This window comes from Electrona antarctica (assembly GCF_951216825.1).
Source record: "Electrona antarctica genome assembly, chromosome: 3".
Lineage (NCBI taxonomy): Eukaryota > Metazoa > Chordata > Actinopteri > Myctophiformes > Myctophidae > Electrona > Electrona antarctica.
In genome coordinates this window covers 54,309,121-54,335,912 of record NC_136808.1, presented here as the reverse complement: position 1 = coordinate 54,335,912, position 26,792 = coordinate 54,309,121, and the positions used below count along the sequence as shown (strand labels likewise).

Sequence of the window (26,792 nt, the reverse complement as noted above, 5' to 3'; positions counted from 1 at the left end):
GTTTACCTACCTGTCATGCAACCATAAGAGGGTTGCAGGTCACTGTAGGGCAAAGTGACATCATGAGATGCAGAGATATAAGCGCTTTCAACAGGCTATGATCTAGTTCCTTGAGAGAGCAGAGCACCTGCAGGCCCCACTATCTTTATTTCCCCCTCTGTGAGATTATTGAAACATCTACCGGCTAATATAGAAACTATGACAATATTAGCGGACCATGCAGCACAACAGCTGCTAGACTTCAACCAGAAGCTGGATATCAACCTGCTGGACAATGTGGTGAACTGCGTATATCACGGGGTAGTACCACAGCAAAGAATGGCACAAGAGGTGCTGACGCACTTGAAAGAGCACCCAGATGCCTGGACGAGAGTGCACACCATACTGGAGTTCTCCCAGAACATGAACACCAGATACTATGCTCTTCAGATTCTTGAAAGCGTTATTAAAACAAGATGGAAGATTCTGCCACGGGATGAATGCGAAGGAATTAAAAACTATGTTGTCAGCCTGATCATCAAGACATCAAAAGATGCAGCTAACGTGGATAAAGAGAAGGTGTACATTGGGAAGCTGAACATGATCCTTGTCCACATCCTGAAGCAGGAGTGGCCCAAGAACTGGCCCACGTTCATCAGTGACATCGTCGGGGCAAGTCGTACCAGTGAGAGCCTCTGTCAAAACAACATGCTGATCCTCAAACTGCTCAGTGAGGAGGTCTTTGACTTCTCAAGTGGCCAGATGACCCAGGCCAAGGCCAGGCACCTCAAAGAGAGCATGTGCAATGAATTCTCCCAGATATTCCAACTCTGCCAGCATGTAATGGAGAATTCCCAGAATGCACCTCTTGTCCAGGCTACTCTGGAGACCCTGCAACGGTTTCTCAACTGGATTCCACTGGGGTACATCTTCGAGACGAAACTCATCAGCACACTGGTGTACAACTTCTTGAACGTGCCGATGTTCCGCAATATGACACTGAAGTGCCTGACGGAAATTACCAGTGTGAGCATCGGTCAGACTCAGTACGAAGAGGAGATGGTCAACCTCTTCACCCTGACCATGGGTAAGCTGAAAGAGATGCCGCTACTGAACACAAATATCCGCCGGGCCTACGCCAGCGGGAAAGACAACATACAAGACTTAATTCAGAACCTCAGTCTATTCCTCTGCACCTTCCTCAAGGAGCATGGTCAAATCATTGAGAAGAGACTCAACCTCCGTGAGACTCTGCTGGAGGCTCACCACCTCATGCTGCTGGTGTCAGATGTAGAGGACACAGAGATCTTTAAAATTTGTCTGGAATATTGGAACCACTTGGCAGCTGAGCTCTACAGGGAGAGTCCTTTACCCAATTCCACCACTCCTCTGCTTTCCGGAAACCAGCACTTTGACGTGACCCCCCGCAGACGGCTCTATCAGCCTGTACTGGCCAAAGTGCGCCTGTTGATGGTGAGCCGGATGGCCAAGCCTGAAGAGGTGTTGGTGGTGGAGAATGACCAGGGGGAGGTGGTCCGAGAATTCATGAAGGACACAGACTCCATCAACCTCTACAAAGACATGAGGGAAACGCTGGTGTACTTGACCCACATGGACTGTGCAGCCACAGAGGGCATCATGACTGACAAACTTCACAAACAGGTGGACGGCACAGAATGGTCCTGGAAGAACCTGAACTCACTTTGCTGGGCCATTGGCTCCATCAGTGGGGCCATGCACGAGGAGGATGAGAACGGTTTCCTGGTCACTGTCATCAAGGATCTGCTGGGGCTGTGTGAGCAGAAGAGGGGGAAAGATAACAAGGCTATAATTGCATCAAACATCATGTACATTGTTGGCCAGTACCCACGCTTCCTCGGAGACCACTGGAAGTTCCTCAAAACGGTAGTCAACAAGCTCTTCGAGTTCATGCATGAGACTCACGATGGCGTTCAGGACATGGCATGTGATACCTTCATCAAGATTGCCCAGAAGTGCCGGCATCATTTCATCCAGGTTCAGGTGGGAGAGGTCATGCCCTTCGTTGACGAGATCCTCAATAACATCACCACCACTATTCGTGACCTTCAACCGCAACAGGTACACACCTTCTACGAGGCGGTAGGCTATATGATCGGTGCCCAGACAGACCAGGCCATACAGAAATGTCTAATAGAGAAATACATGCTGCTGCCGAATCAGGCGTGGGACGGCATCATCCAGCAAGCCACCACAAAGGTGGGCATCCTGAAAGACCCAGAGACGGTGAAGCAACTGGGAAGCATCCTTAAGGTCAACGTGAGGGCCTGTAAGGCTCTAGGACACCCCTTTGTCGTCCAGCTGGGCAGGATTTACTTGGACATGCTGAACGTCTACAAGTGCCTCAGCGAGAACATATCCACTACTATCCAGACCAATGGTGAGACGGTGATGAAACAGCCCCTTATCAGGGGTATGAGGACGGTAAAACGAGAGGCATTGACGCTGATCTCGGGCTGGGTTAGCCGATCGAAGGACCCACAGATGGTCGGGGAGAACTTTGTCCCTCCGTTGTTGGACGCTGTTCTCATCGACTACCAGCGAAATGTACCCGCGGCCCGCGAACCTGAAGTCCTACGCACCATAGCTACCATCATCAACAAGCTGGGAGGACACATCACTGGTGAGATCCCGCAGATCTTTGATGCCATGTTTGAGTGCACACTCAACATGATCAACAACAATTTTGAGGAATACCCAGAGCACAGAACCCATTTCTTCTACCTGCTTCAAGCGGTCAACTCCCACTGCTTCCCCGCGTTCCTGGCCATCCCCCCTGCCCAGTTCAAACTTGTCCTGGACTCCATCATCTGGGCTTTTAAACACACCATGAGGGACGTGGCCGACACCGGCCTGCAGATTCTGTACACACTGCTGCAAAACCTGTCCCAGGAGCCAGCGGCAGCACAGAGCTTCTACCAGACGTACTTCTGTGACGTCCTGCAACACATCTTCTCTGTTGTCACAGACACGTCACACACTGCTGGCCTGACCATGCATGCATCCATCCTAGCCTATATGTTCAACCTGGTGGAGGAGGGTAAAATCAACACAGGCCTGAATCCAGCTAATCCAACCACAACCAACAACCAGGGTTTTGTCCAGGAATATGTAGCCAACCTGCTCAAGACAGCCTTCCCTCATCTACAGGACGCCCAGGTGAAGGTCTTTGTGATGGGGCTGTTCAGCTTGAATCAGGATATTCCTGCCTTCAAGGGGCACCTCAGGGACTTCCTGGTACAGATCAAGGAGTTTGCCGGCGAGGACACCACAGACTTGTTCCTGGAGGAGCAAGAGGTGTCTCTCCGTCAAGCCCAGGAGGAAAAACATAAGATCAAGATGTCTGTTCCGGGCATCCTCAACCCCCACGAGATCCCGGAGATGTGTGACTGAGTTGCAAGCTCAAACAAATTGTACAGTCCTATACCTTCAAATGCACAAAATAAACCACAGTAAACGCAACACAACCCAAGAGAGTCTCATGTGGCCCTCCTCTATCTCCATGGTGGCTCTGCCAGGCAAGTCCAACTGGATGTTTGTCAGTCACCCTGTGGTTTACATAATATACATTTCTTTGGTTCTGTTATCACCACCAGGGGGAGATGTTTTTGCTGGCTAATCTCGCAAACCACTTCTAGAGCACACTGTCAGCCTGTCAAGGAAGGTGATTACACTTTTTTTTTCTCCACACGGCCAGAGTCCCTGGTGGAGAGACAGGAAAGCAGCCCGTGCAATAGACTGATGTTTGCATTTAATTGTGTATTGTACTCGAACACCAACTACGCTACAATATGTCACAGTCTGCTATATTCTATTACATTTATTTACGTTATTTGCATTGTTTCTTTCCATTTATAGTCGGTGGACGTCCTAGCAGAAACACATGAGAGACCCCTGCTCACTATGAAAGCACCACTCAGGGGCGGCGGTGGCTCAGGGGTAGAGTGGCCACTAGGGGGCGGCGGTGGCTCAGGGGTTGAGTGGCCACTAGGGGGCGGCGGTGGATCAGGGGTTGAGTGGCCACTGGGGGGGCGGCGGTGGATCAGGGGTAGAGTGGCCACTAGGGGGCGGCGGTGACTCAGGGGTAGAGTGGCCACTCAGGGGTGGCAGTGACTCAGTGGTAGAGTGCCTGGATGGTAACCGTAAGGTTGCCAGTTCGAACCCAGGCTCCCCCAGAGTTATTGTCAAAGTGTCCTTGAGCAAGACACTGAACCCCTATTGATCCCGATGTGCTAGTTGGTGCCTTGCATGGTTTCCGCTGCCATAGTAGGTAGTAGCTAGTAACTAGTAACTAAAGGTTTTCAAATAAATGTAGTGGTACAATATTTGGATCCGAGATGTAGTGGAGTAGAAGTGAAAAGTTTTGAAAAAAAAGTATTGAAAATTGGAAATGCTTTAGTAAAATACCTCAAAAGTACAGTACTTAAGTAGGCTAAATCTACTTAGCTTCATTCCACCACTGCTCGGCACAAACGTCATGCAAAGCCCGGCCAGTCAGTCAAGCTGAGGGTCTGATTGTCCTATCAGGGAAGCCTATTATTGATGCCTCCCCAGACCTGCGTTTGGGCCCCTCAGCCAGGGGCGTATCCACACCTGGTCCTACTTGGGCCTAGGCCCAGGTATTTCCGGCCTAGTAAAAAATAAAAAATGTTTTAATGTATTTTTGAGTGGTGCAAACCACTCCAACAAACAGCTTTGTCTGTATCTATGTTTGTGTCTATGTATGTGTGTACCTCTACGTGTGTGTACCTGTACGTGGGACCCAAAAAAATGAGCATGGTTACTATGGTCACTGACATTACGTCAGACCACAGTTGATCAGTCTATATAAGACCTAGCCCTAGAATGGCTCTGTTGTTACATACAGTATATACAGTATTTCACATACAGAGCCATAGAACGGTCGCGGTTACTTTCATGTCGGACGTTAACTGGGCGGCCTTAATGTGATAAATGCTCTGTTTGTACTCACCCATTAAATAATTCCAAAGACGTGGAGTGAAATATGGTCCTCTAGTTTTATATCCATGTGAAAGTTCTGGTACAAAACGTGTATTTAGTCAATTATCTCCACTTTTTCAAGAGATGCACACGGACGTCTTTCTCTCCGGGCGAGGGGGGACCGGAATGATCGATGAACTGATTTTAGACGTCATCACCAATTGACAAGGGAAACACAAAAGTTTGGGTCACACAATTGGCAGTTGGTGTGATTAATTACCCAGCACCTATCGCAAGGCACCTGCCAATTGTGTGACCCAAACTTTTGTGTTTCCCTTGTCAATTGGTGATGACGTCTAAAATCAGTTCATCGATCATTCCGGTCCCCCCTCGCCCGGAGAGAAAGACGTCTGTGTGCATCTCTTGAAAAAGTGGAGATAATTGACTAAATACACGTTTTGTGCCAGAACTTTCACATGGATATAAAACTAGAGGACCATATTTCACTCCACGTCTTTGGAATTATTTAATGGGTGAGTACAAACAGAGCATTTATCACATTAAGCCCGCACATAATTTAATTCAACCAGGAGCGGATGGAATGGTTCTATGCCTATGATACATGAAAATTTACGAAGTTAATTAAATGATCACAGGCATTCTAGGTCTATATAAGACCCTGCACCACTCAGTTCACACGGGTGTGATTTTTTAATATATGATGACAGTAGCATCATTGCATAACATAATGTGAATGCAATCACTGCATTAAATTTAGCAAAATATGGCAGTGGGTGTATTATTATTATTATTATTATTATTATTCATTTTCCTCTTTGGATCCGTAGCCAGTGGCACTGCCTAGTTTGTCCATCTGTACCTGCATAGATTGATTGGTCATGCCTGCCTGAGGCCTGTCATCATGTGCTTGTTTCTAGAATGTGGCAGATTTGTTTGTCTTCACCCCAGAAACTTGCGTCTTTGTTTATGATTAAATATTAATGAGAAACCTCTCTGAGAGCAGCCTAAATATTAGCCTCACAATGCCAAACGTCTAGTTTTTGGAAAGAAAGGAAGTCAGCAGTCCCTAGAGGAGCTAGCCTACTGTAGGCCTACAACAGTTGTATCCTGAGGACTCCTGAGGGCAACTCCACAACAGCGTCCGCCCTTGATTATGGATTACTACGTGTTTGAAGACATCAAAGGTCAGAATTGAATTGTCATTTTAGCTGAATGGATTTTCATTGATTGTGCCCATGTTGTCTGCTGCTATGCTATGGGGTGCTAACCATGTTGTCTGCTGCTATGCTATGGGGTGCTAACTGTGTTGTCTGCTGCTATGCTATGGGGTGCTGGTGCCATCTTGCTAATTCGGAAGTGAGTTGAAAGAAACTAGCTGTTGTTACACTCTCTGCAGTCTTCAATACTCGACACTACTACTTCAATACTAGTAGGCTGCCTGGGAGAGTGTGCATGTTGTTTTATGGTTGTTGAGGAGTGCTAGTCCTATGTCCAGCTTTGAGGGTTTGTGTAAACACAAACATTGTGTAAACACAAACATTGAAGACGAAGGTGCAATTTGTAGTTTACATGGGAATGTGATGTGATGAAGTGTCTTGTAGCAGCCTGACATTACACCTGTCAATCTCTTAAGACACCTGACTTAATATTTTTAGGAAATTGAAGGCAAACATGAGTATTAATTAATAAAAAATCACACCCGTGTGAACTGAGTGGTGTAAGGTTGATTCAGCTGGAGTTTTTGTCCGATGTGAGGTATTATATAAGTTAAGGTATTATATAGCCTGATCAGCTCTGATCTGACGTAATGAAATCACACCCGGATGTGATTTCACAACTGGCTTTTTTTGTGCAGAAAAAATGACCACGGTTGCTACGGTCATCCAGTTCACCCGGGTGTGATTTAATTACGTCAGAAATTATTTTGAACATAGCAACCATGCTCATTTTTTTCTGCACACAAAAGCCAGTTGTAGGAGTGGTTTACACCACTCAAAAATGATGGGTATTAATTACTTAATTAATTAATTCCATTTTTTTTGCGTGCACAGTGTGCCCAGGCAGATTTTCCCAGGCCAAGGTAATAATTAATTCCTGCATACGCCACTGCCCTCAGCACATGGTTTTTGAGGGGCGCCTATGTCCTGCTTTGAGGTTACACAAACATTGAATACCGTTGACAATGAATGGCCATGCTTTGAGTGTTTGTGTTAACACAAACATTTAATGCCATTGACAATGAATGGACAATTTTGAGTGTTTATGGTAACACAAACATTTAAGACGAAGGTGAGGACGCAAATTCTGATTGACCGGAATGAGATGATGTATGATGATGTACGATGATAAGAGCGCCCCTCACTTCACACGGGTGTGATTTTTCAGTTCTCGGAAACTGCAGGTCCTTCCCAATTGCCATTGGGGGCACGCTCCATCAGGGGCTCATATGAGACACACACCCCAGATCTGAGGCCCTTTGGTAGGTCGCCCTCCGAGTTATGCCCCAGACAGACTGACACGCAGAGAATTGGTGTCTTATAGATGTGTTTATTCCTGATTTGACTTCATGATCGTACAGCACACTTTGGTCCAACAGTTCTTTATAAATTAAGTTACACTAGTCCATACCCGTTCAGGGATATGACATACACAATCTCTACCCCGACCCCGCCCTCTCTCTCTCTCTCTCTCTCTCTCTCTGATTTACTGCTGTTTCCAACATCACAGCCATGTAAACACACACACACTGTGACACACAGTGTCATTTACATCTAAACATTGCTCTCAAAAATGTTTTTGAAAACATTTGAGCGAGAAATAGACGAAGCAGTACCGAAAATTGATTCGATTTGATCAACTCACTTCCTTGTTTTCCGACAGTGCTGCAGCCCTGCAGCTGGGCAGACGCAGCCAGCGATAATACTTGTTTTGTTGTGTTTTGGGTCAATTTATTAATGTAATAAATTGACTCATGTAATAAGCGGGATAATATCTGGCTAGATGGTCATTGTCGGGGGATAATTCACAGACAGGGAGTTATCCCTTACTTATACAACAGGTCGTTTTGAGGAAGCAATCTGATTGGTTGAAACAACTTTCTAGCCGTGCTTCAAACCACATTATTTCAACGCCTAATCAAAACAAACAATTCAGCCGTGCTTTTCTCTCAGAGCGCAGCAGACTCGGTGGCTAGGCTAACTAGTTTCTGTTCTCTCAGAGCGCAGCAGACTCTGTGGCTAGGCTAACTAGTTTCTGTTCTCTCAGAGCGCAGCAGACTCGGTGGCTAGGCTAACTAGTTTCTGTTCTCTCAGAGCGCAGCAGACTCGGTGGCTAGGCTAACTAGTTTCTGTTCTCTCAGAGCGCAGCAGACTCGGTGGCTATAGGCTAACTAGTTTCTGTTCTCTCAGAGCGCAGCAGACTCGGTGGCTAGGCTAACTAGTTTCTGTTCTCTCAGAGCGCAGCAGACTCGGTGGCTAGGCTAACTAGTTTCTGTTCTCTCAGAGCGCAGCAGACTCGGTGGCTAGGCTAACTAGTTTCTGTTCTCTCAGAGCGCAGCAGACTCGGTGGCTATAGGCTAACTAGTTTCTGTTCTCTCAGAGCGCAGCAGACTCGGTGGCTATAGGCTAACTAGTTTCTGTTCTCTCAGAGCGCAGCAGACTCGGTGGCTATAGGCTAACTAGTTTCTGTTCTCTCAGAGCGCAGCAGACTCGGTGGCTAGGCTAACTAGTTTCTGTTCTCTCAGAGCGCAGCAGACTCGGTGGCTATAGGCTAACTAGTTTCTGTTCTCTCAGAGCGCAGCAGACTCGGTGGCTATAGGCTAACTAGTTTCTGTTCTCTCAGAGCGCAGCAGACTCGGTGGCTAGGCTAACTAGTTTCTGTTCTCTCAGAGCGCAGCAGACTCGGTGGCTAGGCTAACTAGTTTCTGTTCTCTCAGAGCGCAGCAGACTCGGTGGCTATAGGCTAACTAGTTTCTGTTCTCTCAGAGCGCAGCAGACTCGGTGGCTAGGCTAACTAGTTTCTGTTCTCTCAGAGCGCAGCAGACTCGGTGGCTAGGCTAACTAGTTTCTGTTCTCTCAGAGCGCAGCAGACTCGGTGGCTAGGCTAACTAGTTAATGTTCTCTCAGAGCGCAGCAGACTCGGTGGCTATAGGCTAACTAGTTTCTGTTCTCTCAGAGCGCAGCAGACTCGGTGGCTATAGGCTAACTAGTTTCTGTTCTCTCAGAGCGCAGCAGACTCGGTGGCTAGGCTAACTAGTTTCTGTTCTCTCAGAACAGCAGACTCGGTGGCTAGGCTAACTAGTTTCTTGGGACATTTGTGGTCACAGTGACATTCTTTTCTGCGATTCTCGCAGTTTTAAGGGTAACTGTTGTATGCACTTCTGCGTTGTTTTCGGAACTCGCCCTGCCGGCGAGTTCCTGCAGCTTCGCAGGCGTGCATTAATGACGTTAAACCACCCCCTCGAGTGTGATATTGCTTAATTTAAATCTCTGCAAAGTAACTAGAAATGTGAGGTTTTTCAATAATTGTTGTGGAGAAGTATGATATTTGCCTCTGAGATGTAGTGGAGATTAGTAGTTAGTACTATCAAGAATTAAAGAAATGGATGTACTCAAGTAAAGCAAAAAGGACAACAAATTTGAGTACAGTACTTGAGTAAATGTGTACTTGGTTTCCACCATGAATATAATTGATATTGCAGAGACAGCATATTGGCTATGCACTTTACTTCTCAAGAGTTTCACTTGTCTTTGTTCTTCAGTAAAACTTCTATCCTAAATCCTTAGTGCCAAGTGCCAACCAGGAAGCCTGCTTGCCATTCAAGAGGGAGGATGAGAGAGTTATGGATTCACAAGGAGCTTTCAACGTGTTCTCTCTCTTTCGCATCGTGATTACAAACTCTTGGGGAATTTTACTCCAACCTCTAAACAAACTCTTGACTGTCCTTGGGATTCTGGGATAGAGGTAACGCTTGTAGCTTTCTTATATACTGTATATCGGTTGGGGAGAAACAGTTAATAGAACTAATTGATTTAATTGATTATCAAAAACAGTCAATAATTGATTCTTATTGGGGGGGAAATTATTTGGGTGACATTTTCTTTCAAAAATAGCAGAACAAACCAAAAGGTAGGACTCGGAGTGCACACCAATAGTGGGGAGGTGCTGACCACGGGAGACAAACTTGAACAAAGGGGAGGAGAGGTCGCACAGCTCGTAGTCATGATGCAACAAATGTTTTTATTAGATTACCAACATTTCGGCAAGAAAAAGCCTTCTTCAGGGTATGATAAATAGCAAACATGGCTGAGCTTGTAGGTCAGCTATTTGCGTTATTTCTGAGCGACACCGCTATATGACAAGGTCAGGGCATTATGGGCTCTTTTTTTAGTCCATGCTAAACCCCTTAATTATCCCTAAACTACTTTGCCTTTTTAACTATTTATATCTCAACAGTTGATAGCTGATACAAGCTTGTAGAATACAGGTACTGTAGATTAATTGTCAAACCACATTTTGAAAATATGAATTACTTTGGCACTATTTTCATGCCAATACTTTTGTATTTTTAGTCCATTCAAACCTTTTACTTGTACCATAGTATTCTTTATGTTGTTTTTACACAAGTAAAAACAAAGTAAGTACTTCTTATCCATCCACTGCCAGCAGCCAGTCAATTAGACAGCCTTTCTGCCTCTCGGCGCTGTGTGTGTGTGTGTGTGTGTGTGTGTGTGTGTGTGTGTGTGTGTGTGTGTGTGTGTGTGTGTGTGTGTGTGTGTGTGTGTGTGTGTGTGTGTGTGTGTGTGTGTGTGTGTGTGTGTGTGTGTGTGTGTGTGTGTGTGTGTGTGTGTGTGTGTGTGTGTGTGTGTGTGCTTGTACATGTAGTGTGTGCTTGTACATGTAGTGTGTGCCAATGAATCTGATCCCACGGTTGTTTCCTGTAACTTGTTATATTTTAACAAAGGAGCAAGTGGCGTTGTTTGACAGATCTTTGAGGGTTGACTAATTACCTGTCAGCGCTCCATGATTAATTAAAACCCACTCGCTGCCATCATTTATGTTTTGTGTCCTACTTTACCTGTGAATACAATAATCATGTGAATAAGGTTTAAGGAAAGGAGGCAGAATTATTCAGAGCAGATTTCAACGAGGCAATTCACTGTGCATGAAACATGAAGCGAAAGTGACAAAACAACAACAAAACAATAGGAAATAGGAAAATAAGAGTAAAATTACAGTGCAGAAGAATAAGTAGATACATTAAAAGACAGTGACAAACAGAACATTTTTAGATGCATTTTCTGGGAGTTGGTTCCAGCTGGTGCATAAATAAATTTACTTCTGCTTCTGCACGTTTAGTTATGATTCTAGGGACGTGAAGCTCGACCCGAGCAACATGGCGACGCCATGTTGCTCCATGGTGCTCCATGGAAGGAAATAAACATGCGCAGTTGAGACCAGGAAGTTGTACATGCCCAAATTTGTGCATGTACAACTTCCTGGTCTCAACTGTGCATGTTTCTTTCTTCCCCTCACACTGCAAGGTCAGGGTTCGATCCCTGGCCAGGTCATACCGAAGCCTCTGAAATAATGGTGCCTCCCTGCTTGACACTCGGCATCAAGGGTTGGATTGGGATTAAGTCTCTACGACATACTAGCGTCACGTCCAGGGCAGGGGGTGGACTTGTAAATCAAGCTGCCTCACGCTACAGAGGCAGGAGATGGCCTGGCAAGGCTTACTTACTTACTCAAGTACTGTAGGCTACTTTGCGACGGCCAGAGTCACAATTGCCTCTTAATTGACTAATTAACAAGCCATCACCACTCAACAATGATTGACACCTGGCTCTCCCTGCTCAGTACTGAAGTTGTGTGACTGTGTGATAAGTTTGTATGCAGCGCTTCATGACAGTTGTCCAGCACTCTACTCAACATTATTTAGGCCTATCCAGTGTTTGTTTTTTTAGAGCAAATTACCTGAAACAAACTATAGTTCACTAACTATGGAAGCAGCCATTTAAGGTTAATTTGGGCATTTTATTTTGAAGTTTCAGCCTCAAACGCCAGGTCTGAACGCTCTGAACCAATCAGAGCGTCGCATCCCTTCAGGCTTCAGGCTGCACGGACACATGGAGAGTGTTTGTTTACAAAGTGACAGAGAGACGTGCAGCAAAGCTCATGGCTTATTTATAATGTTTTCAGATACATATTTTAGCGTGATGATTAAGTTTAAAACGAGTAATACACTGTCTGAATGTCATCTTGAATGAGATTAAAAACAGTATTTCAGGGGCACAGTGACATTTTACAAATATTTGCAGTGGAGTAAAAGCACAATATTTGCCTCTGAGAAGTAGTGGAGTAGAAGTAAATAATTATACAGAGAATTGGAAATAAGACGGTAAAGTAAAAATACCTCAATATTGTACTTAAGTACAGTACTTTAGTAAATATACTTAGTTACCTTCCACCACTGTCTATTGTTTACATTTCAAACGCACCATATTGACTTCACACGGAAAATGACTCTAGACCTTTGTGGTGGAGACAGAGTGCGAAAAGTGATTGTATTGTGAGGAATTACATTAAAATGCGCCACGAGGAAGTGAAAGTGATTTCGAATTAGGCGATTGTGCGAACGACGACAGACTCCCCGAAAATTGATGAGTGCTCGTCTGCGTTTTGGTGCTCTTGTATCAGCTGTACATTGATTTTTCAATTTCCAAAACGTGCACTGGCAGCAATGTGTCCAAAAGACACACTGGGAGACGGCGCCTGAGTGTGCAGTTCGCTGCAGAATGGGTGCTCAGTCTTAAGTTCCAGAGTGATCAAATGGGACAGATCATCTTAGAGCGGTGCTTTTTCAACCTTTTTCCCATCAGAAGGCCCATAATTTATTCTGCATCTGAGCCACGGACCCGATGACATTTAGCCTCTCAGACCCAAGAATAAAGAATATTTTGTTGTCCACAATTCCGTGCTGTATTGATGTTGGTACCATTAGGAGAGATAACAGGCAAACATTGATCAAAAATCACACCCGTGTGAACTGAGTGGTGTAAGGTCTTATATAGCCTGATCAGCTCTAATCTGACGTAATGTCTGACGTAATGAAATCACACCCGGGTGAACTGGGTGACCGTAGCAACCATGCTCATTCTTTGAGCACAGACAGACAGACAGACACGTAAACTAACAAAGCCAGTCGTAGGAGTGGTTTACACCACTCAAAATTAACAATTCTTCTACACTCTTAATTGTGTAGACTTCTTGTAAATTACATAATGAAGATGTTTAACAACAATTTAACTCTGGGTGGAAAAAAATGGGTTGCAAAATCGTGGGATAAAAAAATAATAATATTAACTCTCGAAAGTTAAAGATCTACAATAAGGGTCCGTTTGGTTACAACTCTCCATCATTTAGCTGGGGACCACCTGGAATCCCATCAAGGACCACTGGTGGTCACCGGACCACAGGGTGGGTGAAAAAATCACACCTGTGTGAAGTGAGGGGCGCTAATATATTAAAGTCTAACTCATGTTGATTAGGTTATGTAATGGTGATGTAAAACAAAGGGTGCAAACACAAACATTAAACGCCATTAACAATAAAGAGACAATATGACGAAAACGACACAATATGACGTAAATATTCCCTTCATTGTCAATGTGTTTACAAAACAAACTTTGAACTAAAGACAAACATTAAACCTGTGTATAAGGATATAGCCCCTCAAAAAGAGCGCACTAAGTACAGTTGCAACTCGGGTCCATTTTTACCACGGTCATTGAGGGGGGTTCCAGAGGGTCCCCATGCAGCAAAATCTGTTAATATTGTTACATCATATCATTTTAACCCCTTTATCCATTATATGTTGGCTATTCAAAAATAGCGGATATGCACACAGTGTATCTTCCTTTTATTTAATTATTTACTAAAAATGGACATTTTGAATAATCGTTTAGCATCCCTGGCACAAAACCGTCTCAGATGGGGGTCCGCCGTCCATGACCAAATATATATACACATTTTGGGGTCCTTGGCATGAAAAAGTTTGACAACGTGCTGATTTAGAGGGAATTTGTATAATCGGCCTCGCCTCGGGTCTTATTAATGGGCTTAAACAAATGGCAGAGAAAGACCTACATTTGTACAGGACATTTTGTTTTGTAGAAACGGTTGTTTTGAAACCATCCATTACTCATAACTCCCACCCAAACTAATCCCCACCTGCCCCCTCTGCCCCTTATCCCTTTACCTAAGACGTAGGACTCTTCACAGAGCAACTGCATTTTACAGTCTTACAACAGGGGTTCTCAACCCGTGCCCGTGGGTCGCGACCCCTCGGGGGGTCGCCAAATTATTTTGGTGGGTCCCCAAATTATAAAAAAAATAAAAAAAGGTTTTTGGTTTTTTTTGCAACTGAATGGCTGGAAAATGGAAATGAAGCGTTTACATAGTACACTTAGTACATGCATAAACTTTCCTTAATGATTATATCTGGTTTCAGTATTCATTTATGATATATTTTCTCTATTATTAAGGTTATTTTTGCAGTCAGTTTGTATTGGCGGTGGGGAGGGGGGCGGGACGGGGGTCGCGAGACATGGCCAAAGCATTTCCGAGGGTCCCCGGCCAAAAAGGTTGAGAACCCCTGTCTTACAACACAGTATCAAGCCTGATTTATATGTGGTTGCTCACCTGTGTGAGCGACACCTGCGCACAACTATACGTACCTGTAGGGGGCAGCGGTGGCTCAGGGGGTAGAGTGGCTGGATGGTAACCGCAAAGTTGCCTGTTCGAACCCTGTGGGCTCCCCCAGAGTTTGTGTCAAAGTGTCCTTGAGCAAGACACTGAACCCCACATTGCTCCTGATATGCTGGTTGGTATACCTTGCATGGTTTCCGCCGCCATCGGTGTATGTATGAATGTGTGTGTGAATCGGTGAATTGATGCACAATCTATGTAAAGCACCTTGGATAAAGGCGCTATATAAATGCACATTTACCATTTACGTATAAGCTTGAAGTGAAAGGAAGAATTAAGGTGGAGAAACGTGCTTGGAGACTGCAGGAGTAGTCTATATATGCTGCTGCGCCATACCGCATGTGGCCACTGGGGGCGCCAGTGAGTAATTTATGTTAATTTATGTTAATTTATTCATAAATATAATTAGCATAAAACCATAACTCATAAAACCATAACTCATAAAACCATAACTCATAAAACCATAACTCATAAAACCATAAATATAATTAGCATAATAATAATTATAAAATTCCACGCATTCCCTAAATTCCATGTATACCTTAATGTTTATGTTGTGATGTATGCCATGCTTTTTGTTATTGCTTATTATAAATCGCTCTGGATTAAGAGCTTCAGTGTTTTTTACATTAAGTGCTTAAATCTCCCATCTCTCCCTATCTCTCTCTGTCCCCTGCCTGCGTGTTTTCAGGAAGGGGGGGTTGTCCCTCAGATCAGACAGACATGCCGGCTCCAGGTGTGCATAGAACAATAGAAATTTTAGATTAACCTCTGTGTTGGTGAGGGGTGGGGGATCCCTTATCTTTTAGAAGTGCCAGGTGGCAGTTGTAACCGGGGGTGGGGGCCATTCTCTTTGAACTGCCAGCTGGCAGATTGGGGGTCCCTTATCTTTTTGATGTGCTAGCTGGCAGCTGTAAACCCCTCCCCATCAAAACATCTGTTTGGTGTGTTAATGTGTTAATTATGTTAAAACCGGGGGTGGGGGTCCCTTCTCTTTGAAAGTGACAGATGACAGGTGACAGGTGACAGGTGACAGGTGACAGCAGGTGACAGGTGACCGATGACAGCAGCTGAAAGCTGGTTTAACAGCTGGTTTAGCCCTAGCATTGCAATTTCCAGGCGCATATATACGTTGGAGTAATGGGTGTACAGTAGGTGTACACTATTGAGTACAGGTAGGGAAAAATAAAAAGTATGAATAAATTATGCAAATTTAAAAAATAAAATGAATTTAAGCAAAACTTATAATGAAAAAATAAAGAAATAGGAAAAGGTTTGTACAATGGTTGGCTAGATATTAGGTGTATAGATTCTATTGAGTTGTGTAGGCTCTGAGCTAACCTGTGTATGTATACAGAACCTGTGACATTAGGGGACCAATATTTTCTGCTATTATTGTTACCCTCCAAACGTGTTGATGCTCTTAACATGTACCCTTGAAGTTGTGTATTTGTCCAAGATTTGCGGATTGTACATTTGTACAATATGGTTATGATCATTGGGACCAGTTCAAGTAGTGATTATTACTTTCATGCAGCATATGACCAAGTTGTATATAGTTATAGTTAGTACATCATAATCCCATATGGTCTAGTGGTTTAGGATTCATGGATTTCAACCATGAGACCCGAGTTCTACTCTTTGGGTGGGAAATATAAGTATATGTTTTCAATTATAGTGAAAGTTAATGATACCCCATAATGGTCAATATCTATAGAGATGATTACACTGCAATACCACTTATGACCTGATGTGATTTCAGCCCCCATAGTGCAGTGGTTTTCAAACAGTAGGCCGGGGGCCACCGGGGGGTCCTTGAGTGGGTGGGTGAGGTGATCCCCTGCAGCTAAATCATGGAGAGGTGGTAACCAAATGGACTTGAGAGTTGTAAAAGGAAAATCAAATGGTACCACAAAAGTTCAAATATTGCAAAGTTATTCTGTAATTTTTGTAGTTACGGCGTTTGTAGAAATGTTTGGAATAACGATCATGATATTTTTAAAATAAGCCCACCGTTATGATCCATGGCTATATCACTCATCAAGCTTTACAGCTAGACAGTTTCTTCAATGGGTAATATTCATCACGAGACATCAATGATTGTGTTATAGGCAGTGTTGGAACTAGCGCCCAAGTACATTAAGCCTACATACTTTACATAACGAAACTACTTTTTTCTATAACTTGTAATGCGACTCTTATAGTTATCTCTTATAGCTACTGTGTTCTCAATGTGTGAGTTAGTAGTTACCCATATTGCGTAATCTAATCCAAAGGAACCGTCTCCTTCTCCTGCCAGTGCGGAGTCTGTCATGCAAACTGCCATGGTGCGCTGAGTGCACCCCAGAGTGGGACACATTCCACATGAGAAAGAAAAAGTGGCTTCCACAGGGCATAACGTCATATAATCAACAGAATAATAATTACTTACTTAGGCCTGTCTGTGCATGGGGGCAGGGTATCAGTATTATATCGATATCATTAGACATGGATATTGTCTGTGATTTTGGATATTGTACTATTGGCATAAGTGTTAAGAGTAGAGCTTAAAACACACCACAACTGGACAAGTGACATTAGGGAATATGTTTTCTTTGAACAACATTGGTTATAGGTAACTTGAATATTAACAGCTGTAAATACAGCTGACTGTATCGGTGAACAGGTCCAGACTTACAGTATAGCATGAAGATCAGTTATACAATGCAGCCTGACTATTTTCACCTAGCTATAACATTTTCCCTCCCCATACATGATAAAATCACCCCGCGTGCAACTGTGCACATAGATAGATGGAATCCCTCTCTTTCATACTTAGCCCATAAGCACTCCACTCCCCCTTAGCCCATAGCACTTGACGTAGCACATAACCGAGCCTCAATGATCTTACAGGCATATTCAAAAGGCATAACTTATGTAATTTAGATAGTATTATATGTAGTATACAAGATTACAAGATATTACACTATGTAGAAGGGAGTTCCACCCTTGCCTCTAGCCTATGGTCAGTCTGGTCAGTCTGGTGTATCTCAGAAGCAGGACCGGTTACATGCAGAACATTGTCACTTTTTACTTGCACCCTGTTATTAAACTAAGGGCTTAAATTGTCTGAGCTGCTCAGTGCCTTCTTTTTCATAGATATTACACGGTTAGACTGAGGTTATTGACTAGCGTATTATTCCTGGCAACCTTTTATGTATTTGATGTATTATGCGATGTTCTTGCTCGCTGTAAATTGCTCTGGATTCGGTTAAATAAATGCCTAAACTGTAAAATTGTAAACTACATAGCGATGCTATTACAACAACACGAGAATTACACAAAATCAAAGGCTACACAAAAAACAAAACAAAACTTGACAAAACAAGCACAAACCATAAAAACACAAGATGTACATTAAACAAAAAAAAAAAAATTATGACAACATAAACGTAGCCCAAACAACAAAAATAAGAAACAAAACACATTATGAAAAAAGAAAACATGGATACAAAAACAGAACACAAAACAAAACTTGACAAACAAACCACAAAAACACAAGACATACATTAAACAAACATTATGACAACATGAAGCACAGAATTCAAAACTCAACGCAACACAACAAAATAATACAAGACATACATTAAACAAAAAATTATGACAACATGAAGCATACAGATTTTCAAAACACAACACAAGCTTTGGTCATTATCACAAAACAGTATAAATCAAAAGTAAGCACAAATATCAAAAGTGTTCAAATGTATATGTATGGAGGTTAGATTTGACGGAGGGGCACTATAGTGCAGCCTCCAACTTTTCAGCCTAGCCTAGAGGTGGAAAACTGTTTCAGGTTTTATCAAAATATGCTAATGTTACACAGTAAATGTGTAAAACACATTTTATATTACTCCTCCAGATTCTGCCCCCAAAGAAAAATCCCACAATTTGTTACATAGTATCTCTATAGTCATGTGTTCAGGAAGGATCTATCCGATATTTCATATTCCATCCTAATTGTCTAACATTGGCTTTCAAAGTTTACAGTATTGTCCCTGTTTTGAACAAAGAACCCTCAAATCATCAACTTATTTGTTGACCCATATTTTCATCTACACCATGTCTACGCACTAAGTATGTACACTATGAGCTGCACAACTGCTTTAAGGTGTATCATGTGTAGCGTCTACTATTCTAGTCTACTACAATTAAGAATTGCCTAATAATTAACAAATAGTGATACATACAGTGATAGACCTGTCATACCTGCACTATTTTGCCAAAACTGCGAAAACGGTGTAAATATAACATTACCCAATCATTATTTTTATTTGTAAAACAGTCTTTATTTATTTTGTATAGTACAACATCATCATCATGGAGGTGTATATACATGTAAATGTAGCGGAACAGTTGAACAAATACTAGATATGATGCATGCCTAACTATAACGTCAATTCTTGAAGACCAATGGTTAGTTTGTGTATCAACTCTGTCATTTTTTTATAACAGTCATTTGCATGTCCCCCCGGCAAACACCCGCACATGTAGCATATGTCATGGGTAGCTAGTTTAACATATATTCTGTTTGTTAATGCAATATCCGAGGGCTTCCACGCGTCAGGTATTATGATGGCTTCAGGATGGGCGATAAATCCTCGGCGAAATCTTTCCCGTCCATTTTCGATTTTTAAACGATCGTTGGTGTAGTTTGCCTTGAGAAATGAACATTCACCTCTGCTGAAGTAAACATGCTGATTCAACAATGTGTCACCAGGTATAAAACTCGAAAGGACTAGCTTACATGCTGGACATCTGTGCTGGTCATCCACACCAATATGAATCATGTTAGCAGGGTCCCCTAGCCATGCAAATTTAGATTTTAACCCATAATGAATGTTTGATTTGATTCTGGGGACATTGGTTGTTGGAGGTAGTCCACACAATACGGCATCATGGGCATACGTAGAATTGTCATCATGTGCAATATTACGGCCTCCGTCAGTATAGTTCATCCAATTAATTCGGTCTGCCATAGATCCATCAAACCCTGGATCTATACCAGTGGGTACATATTGTCCATGTTTATAAATTATTCTGTCAAAAAATTTGGGTCGTCCATTTTCGGGGTTTAAGTGGAATGGGGTTTCGTCTTCATTAGAGGTGTAATACGGATTTGCGTTAAAGGTAGAAAATGGGTTTCTTGTTGTTGTTTTGTCAGAATCCGGTTCTAGTAGACATGACCGTCTGTTATCCATACCCTAAGGTTAGGGTTATCCGTGGTTGCCAGGAACGTTTGTGACGGTTGTATGGGATGCAATGAGTTATTTTGTAGGATCTCTGTGAGTATCTGTGACGGATACACTTTGCTTATACTATAACACACTAATGTATGTGGATACTAGGTACCTCCTAGGTACTAGGTTTAGAGGGGTGGGTCATTCAATTTCAATTAAATTTCAATGGATCCACATGAACCAGTAATAGTGACAGTGGTTCAAAACAGTATTCTCCCATACCATTTTAATTTCTGTAAGACTGGTTATAAGTCATTTTAGAAAATGTCTGTAAACCCCCAACTACTGTATAGTGATGGATTGAATATTAATTTAATACATTCTGAATTCTCCTAGAGTCTGATACACTACCAGCCACAACACAAACATTAAGGTATGAAATTATTATATTATTGTATTATTGATACTTGTGAACTTAGTTTATGAACAGCTATAATATGGCATCTTGAATTGTAGCTTTGTAAACATGTGTGATTTGAATAATAATGAGGTGAGGGCGTGGTGTTTGGAGTCATGTCCCTATTTAAAAGGGATGCCTCAGATCTGTAGGCATGCTATGCTTGCGGAGAAAAGACAGCTAGGCTTATTCACACCAGAAGGATAAGGTTAGGAGATAATTCCTCAAGAAACAACCTTTATCATCAATTATTTCCTCTCAATATTAGTCATGGAGGCTATGGGTAAAGCATGTACCCATAATGAATCAGTGGAACACCAGCCGTTATCGTCAACCGAACCAATCGATGCAAATACATCTATCGTACCTATATTCAACTCATACGATCCTTTCAAAGTATGGGGGTATGTGAATCTGCAAGAGGACAGATTGGTCTATACACCGGATCTCAAATTATACAAAGAGAGAATGGAGGACGAGGTCATGACCGGTGAACTGTTAAGCATCCATATGCCGATAATTGATGAGGACGACCTGGTGGTGGATGATGAGGAGGACCTAGTGGACTCTGATTTGGAGGGGCTAATATTCGATCCTGACAACAAGTATTTTGCGCCGATCGAACCGCTGGACTTGACTACAAGCAAGAAAACTCAGAAAATGGACAAATTGGACAACTACCCATCACAATCCCCTCACTCACCAGAACCGAACTATGAAACACAGAACTATTCAAAACCACTACCATCCCCTGCAGACTCTGGTGATGAGGATGCAACATCCCCTCTAGTTGCATACAAGGCCTGGATCGCGGAGTCTGCTTCACCTACAGTCAAAACTACCTGGGTGAAACCCAAAACTAGCTGTATGAAACCAAAAACTAACTGGATGAACCGAATGGATGACATTCTTCATGTCCCCACATATGGAATGGGTCGCAGGAATGTTAAAGATATAAAGATTGCATTAAAATTATGGGATATCGAACACGAACAGAAAAACAGAGATTCACATGAAGGGGCCTGGTAGAGATACATTAGTACATTAATCTCTGATAGATATGATTATCCTTTTACCTAGACCTAGATAAAACCATCATTGATAACTCAACGATTGCAAACTAATAGTATTGAACTGTATCATTGACAACTCACCGATTGCACGCTAATAGTATTGAACTGTATAATCTAAGCAGTATGATTGCTTTACCCATTTTGTACTATATGATTTAATTTGACATGTCTATTAAATGTGTTGTGTAACATACCTATGTAAATATATGTTATGTTTCCTCGCTAAATAAAAATATCAAACATATTTTGATTGTGGTTTTTAGTTTTTATTCACTATTACCTGTGTTAGATTCTAGCTAGGTTCTTACGGGGGTAGTATACTAAGCTTTGTAACTATTGTAACTAATTAGGATTATGCCATGATGAATGGTCCTTCCTTCTTTTGCTGTGGGTGTAGACCTATAAAACAGCGCTTAACCTCAAAGGTCGGCCATGAATAAAGGTGTTTTACATAACCAGAATTAGAAGGCTCCACCTCTCTGAGGGTGTTGTTAAATACCAAATACCAGGGGGGGTGTATAGCATAGGCTACTCCGTAATATACGATACATGTCAAAGCGTGAGACATTGAGACATTGAGACACTGAAAGAGCTCTGAAATGAAAGAACGAAAGAAAGAAAGAAAAATTTACTCTACCTGCTATCAAGACGATGATAGAAAGGTTTGGGATTTATCTGAGGGGAGGAAAATAAGAATGACATTCTCACCATTCATATACTACCCGTATATCGAACTATATACATTGGAAGCAGGGGTTAGTATGTTTGAAGACAGAGTGCCTTACATACGAGTTTATGAATCTGAATATGAGAAATTGGTACCAGCTATTCTAGAGTTCTGTAATTATTTGCAATTGGTATCAAAAATACATCTAGATTATATAGAACCATCTCAAATTGTACGCGTAGACGATACAATACCTATTCGTAATAAAGCAGAGGGGTTCATCGTGGATTGTTCTAGATCAAATTTATGGTTGTTATTGAGATACAAATCTCAAGGTGCTACTCCGCTTCAAATTCCTAAAAGTATTATGGAAAAAGAAAAAGACTTCCCTATTCAACTATCCGTTGACGTGAAAGATTTGGGGATTCTAAGGCATGTATTGAGAGTAGGTTTTGATTTTTTCAAAGCAACTAGAGAGAGGCGAAAGATAACTTTGCTTGAAGACCGTATTAGGGGGTTTAGTCATGTCAGTCATGCAGTCACTGAAAATAACCCTAGGCGTGTGGATTACCAGGCATGCCCTACCGGCCGTACGGGGTTTTCGTTCGGTGATTATATACCTAATAGGCCTACTGGTATCGATCTCGCAAAACCGGCTGGCGCTACATTATTCTCAATGCCTGATGACAGCCTGGAAAATGACGCACCAACAATTGCAGATACTACGCCCACCCCTCCTACACTATAGGTAAAAGGCGAACTCCTCCTCCTCTTCCTTATACTCTGTGTATAATTGCGATATGATCATTGATCATTCACCATGGAGGACTCTACTTTTTCAGTGGGAGAATCCAGCTCAAGTGGAGGAGACAAAGCTTGGTGGATGGACCCTCGGAGGGGTGTGTATGAGGCACCATCATGGTGGAATCCCACCAGTACTGGGGATACGGACGAAGACGATAAATATGATGATATGGACGAAGACGCTGAATATGATGAGAGGACATTTTGGGGCTATGATAGGGTAGACCTATTATCCACAAATTCACCCGTTCCCCATGATACTCCACCCACCTCACCAGTGCTTTCGACGCCATCCCCAGTGAATTTGCCCCTGACTATGGATGAGAATGACGGGATGATCAGTACAGTACATATAGATATTATGAAAATACGTGTTGTTAAACTACTCGAAAAGGCTATAACTGAGCATATGAAAGAGGGTTGCCATGGCTGTCAAATAGATCATCCTAGTCAAACCGAACATTCATGTTTAGGCCCTACGCCTAGATATTACTTCTACAATCATTTTAAAGATTTAATGAAAAAGCTATGGACTGATGAATTTATACCTAGGGTTATGAAGGTATTGGAAACTCACGGAATTGTAGCACCACTGTCAAGAATCCATGGAATATGCAGATGTTTTCTGCATGACCTGAAGGATTTACCCTATATACACGCAAAAATCAAAGACATAACTAATGTCCCGATGAATGACCCGCTTGCATAGTTGCATATATTGCAAATAGTTTGATGACCTGTTATTGTCACATATTGTACATACTATACATTGTATGTACTGTATTGAGAAAACTAAATGTTTTTTATTTAATGAATGTTTGTGTATATTATGTTATCTTCTTTTTTTCTTTTTTTAACTACATGACTACGACTACTACTACTACATGTATTGTGTAACATACCTGTGTAAATATGTATGTCAAATATAATTTCATGTTTTTCTTGCTAAATAAAAATATTGTTTCATCAAAATATTATTTCATCTCAGATTTCTTTAGACATAGCAATATATGGTAGTCTATCAGGCTATAGAGACGGTATGCTATATTATTAGAACTAAACTACTAAACTACTAAAATGTAGAGTTAGTTTCTCACATGGTAAAATATATAATAATTTCATACCTTAATGTTTGTGTTGTGGCTGGTAGTGTATCAGACTCTAGGAGAATTCAGAATACCAGAATGTATTAAATTAATATTCAATCCATCACTATACAGTAGTTGGGGGTTTACAGACATTTTCTAAAATGACTTATAACCAGTCTTACAGAAATTAAAATGGTATGGGAGAATACTGTTTTGAACCACTGTCACTATTACTGGTTCATGTGGATCCATTGAAATTTAATTGAAATTGAATGACCCACCCCTCTAAACCTAGTACCTAGGAGGTACCTAGTATCCACATACATTAGTGTGTTATAGTATAAGCAAAGTGTATCCGTCACAGATACTCACAGAGATCCTACAAAATAACTCATTGCATCCCATACAACCGTCACAAACGTTCCTGGCAACCACGGATAACCCTAACCTTAGGGTATGGATAACAGACGGTCATGTCTACTAGAACCGGATTCTGACAAAACAACAACAAGAAACCCATTTTCTACCTTTAACGCAAATCCGTATTACACCTCTAATGAAGACGAAACCCCATTCCACTTAAACCCCGAAAATGGACGACCCAAATTTTTGACAGAATAATTTATAAACATGGACAATATGTACCCACTGGTATAGATCCAGGGTTTGATGGATCTATGGCAGACCGAATTAATTGGATGAACTATACTGACGGAGGCCGTAATATTGCACATGATGACAATTCTACGTATGCCCATGATGCCGTATTGTGTGGACTACCTCCAACAACCAATGTCCCCAGAATCAAATCAAACATTAATTATGGGTTAAAATCTAAATTTGCATGGCTAGGGGACCCTGCTAACATGATTCATATTGGTGTGGATGACCAGCACAGATGTCCAGCATGTAAGCTAGTCCTTTCGAGTTTTATACCTGGTGACACATTGTTGAATCAGCATGTTTACTTCAGCAGAGGTGAATGTTCATTTCTCAAGGCAAACTACACCAACGATCGTTTAAAAATCGAAAATGGACGGGAAAGATTTCGCCGAGGATTTATCGCCCATCCTGAAGCCATCATAATACCTGACGCGTGGAAGCCCTCGGATATTGCATTAACAAACAGAATATATGTTAAACTAGCTACCCATGACATATGCTACATGTGCGGGTGTTTGCCGGGGGGACATGCAAATGACTGTTATAAAAAAATGACAGAGTTGATACACAAACTAACCATTGGTCTTCAAGAATTGACGTTATAGTTAGGCATGCATCATATCTAGTATTTGTTCAACTGTTCCGCTACATTTACATGTATATTCACCTCCATGATGATGATGTTGTACTATACAAAATAAATAAAGACTGTTTTACAAATAAAAATAATGATTGGGTAATGTTATATTTACACCGTTTTCGCAGTTTTGGCAAAATAGTGCAGGTATGACAGGTCTATCACTGTATGTATCACTATTTGTTAATTATTAGGCAATTCTTAATTGTAGTAGACTAGAATAGTAGACGCTACACATGATACACCTTAAAGCAGTTGTGCAGCTCATAGTGTACATACTTAGTGCGTAGACATGGTGTAGATGAAAATATGGGTCAACAAATAAGTTGATGATTTGAGGGTTCTTTGTTCAAAACAGGGACAATACTGTAAACTTTGAAAGCCAATGTTAGACAATTAGGATGGAATATGAAATATCGGATAGATCCTTCCTGAACACATGACTATAGAGATACTATGTAACAAATTGTGGGATTTTTCTTTGGGGGCAGAATCTGGAGGAGTAATATAAAATGTGTTTTACACATTTACTGTGTAACATTAGCATATTTTGATAAAACCTGAAACAGTTTTCCACCTCTAGGCTAGGCTGAAAAGTTGGAGGCTGCACTATAGTGCCCCTCCGTCAAATCTAACCTCCATACATATACATTTGAACACTTTTGATATTTGTGCTTACTTTTGATTTATACTGTTTTGTGATAATGACCAAAGCTTGTGTTGTGTTTTGAAAATCTGTATGCTTCATGTTGTCATAATTTTTTGTTTAATGTATGTCTTGTATTATTTTGTTGTGTTGCGTTGAGTTTTGAATTCTGTGCTTCATGTTGTCATAATGTTTGTTTAATGTATGTCTTGTGTTTTTGTGGTTTGTTTGTCAAGTTTTGTTTTGTGTTCTGTTTTTGTATCCATGTTTTCTTTTTTCATAATGTGTTTTGTTTCTTATTTTTGTTGTTTGGGCTACGTTTATGTTGTCATAATTTTTTTTTTTGTTTAATGTACATCTTGTGTTTTTATGGTTTGTGCTTGTTTTGTCAAGTTTTGTTTTGTTTTTTGTGTAGCCTTTGATTTTGTGTAATTCTCGTGTTGTTGTAATAGCATCGCTATGTAGTTTACAATTTTACAGTTTAGGCATTTATTTAACCGAATCCAGAGCAATTTACAGCGAGCAAGAACATCGCATAATACATCAAATACATAAAAGGTTGCCAGGAATAATACGCTAGTCAATAACCTCAGTCTAACCGTGTAATATCTATGAAAAAGAAGGCACTGAGCAGCTCAGACAATTTAAGCCCTTAGTTTAATAACAGGGTGCAAGTAAAAAGTGACAATGTTCTGCATGTAACCGGTCCTGCTTCTGAGATACACCAGACTGACCAGACTGACCATAGGCTAGAGGCAAGGGTGGAACTCCCTTCTACATAGTGTAATAT

General features: G+C 41.8%; 1 protein-coding gene across 1 annotated transcript; it reads left to right on the top strand.

The window, feature by feature from the left end:
• Positions 1 to 198: 198 nt before the first annotated feature.
• On the top strand, positions 199 to 3,411 carry LOC306920853 (exportin-1-like; the record flags this gene model as incomplete). The annotated part of the gene is made up of 1 exon (XM_079497792.1): positions 199 to 3,411. The coding sequence occupies one exon, from the start codon at positions 199 to 201 to the stop codon at positions 3,409 to 3,411; it is 3,213 nt and encodes a 1,070-aa protein (XP_079353918.1).
• Between the last annotated feature and the right edge of the window lie 23,381 nt (positions 3,412 to 26,792).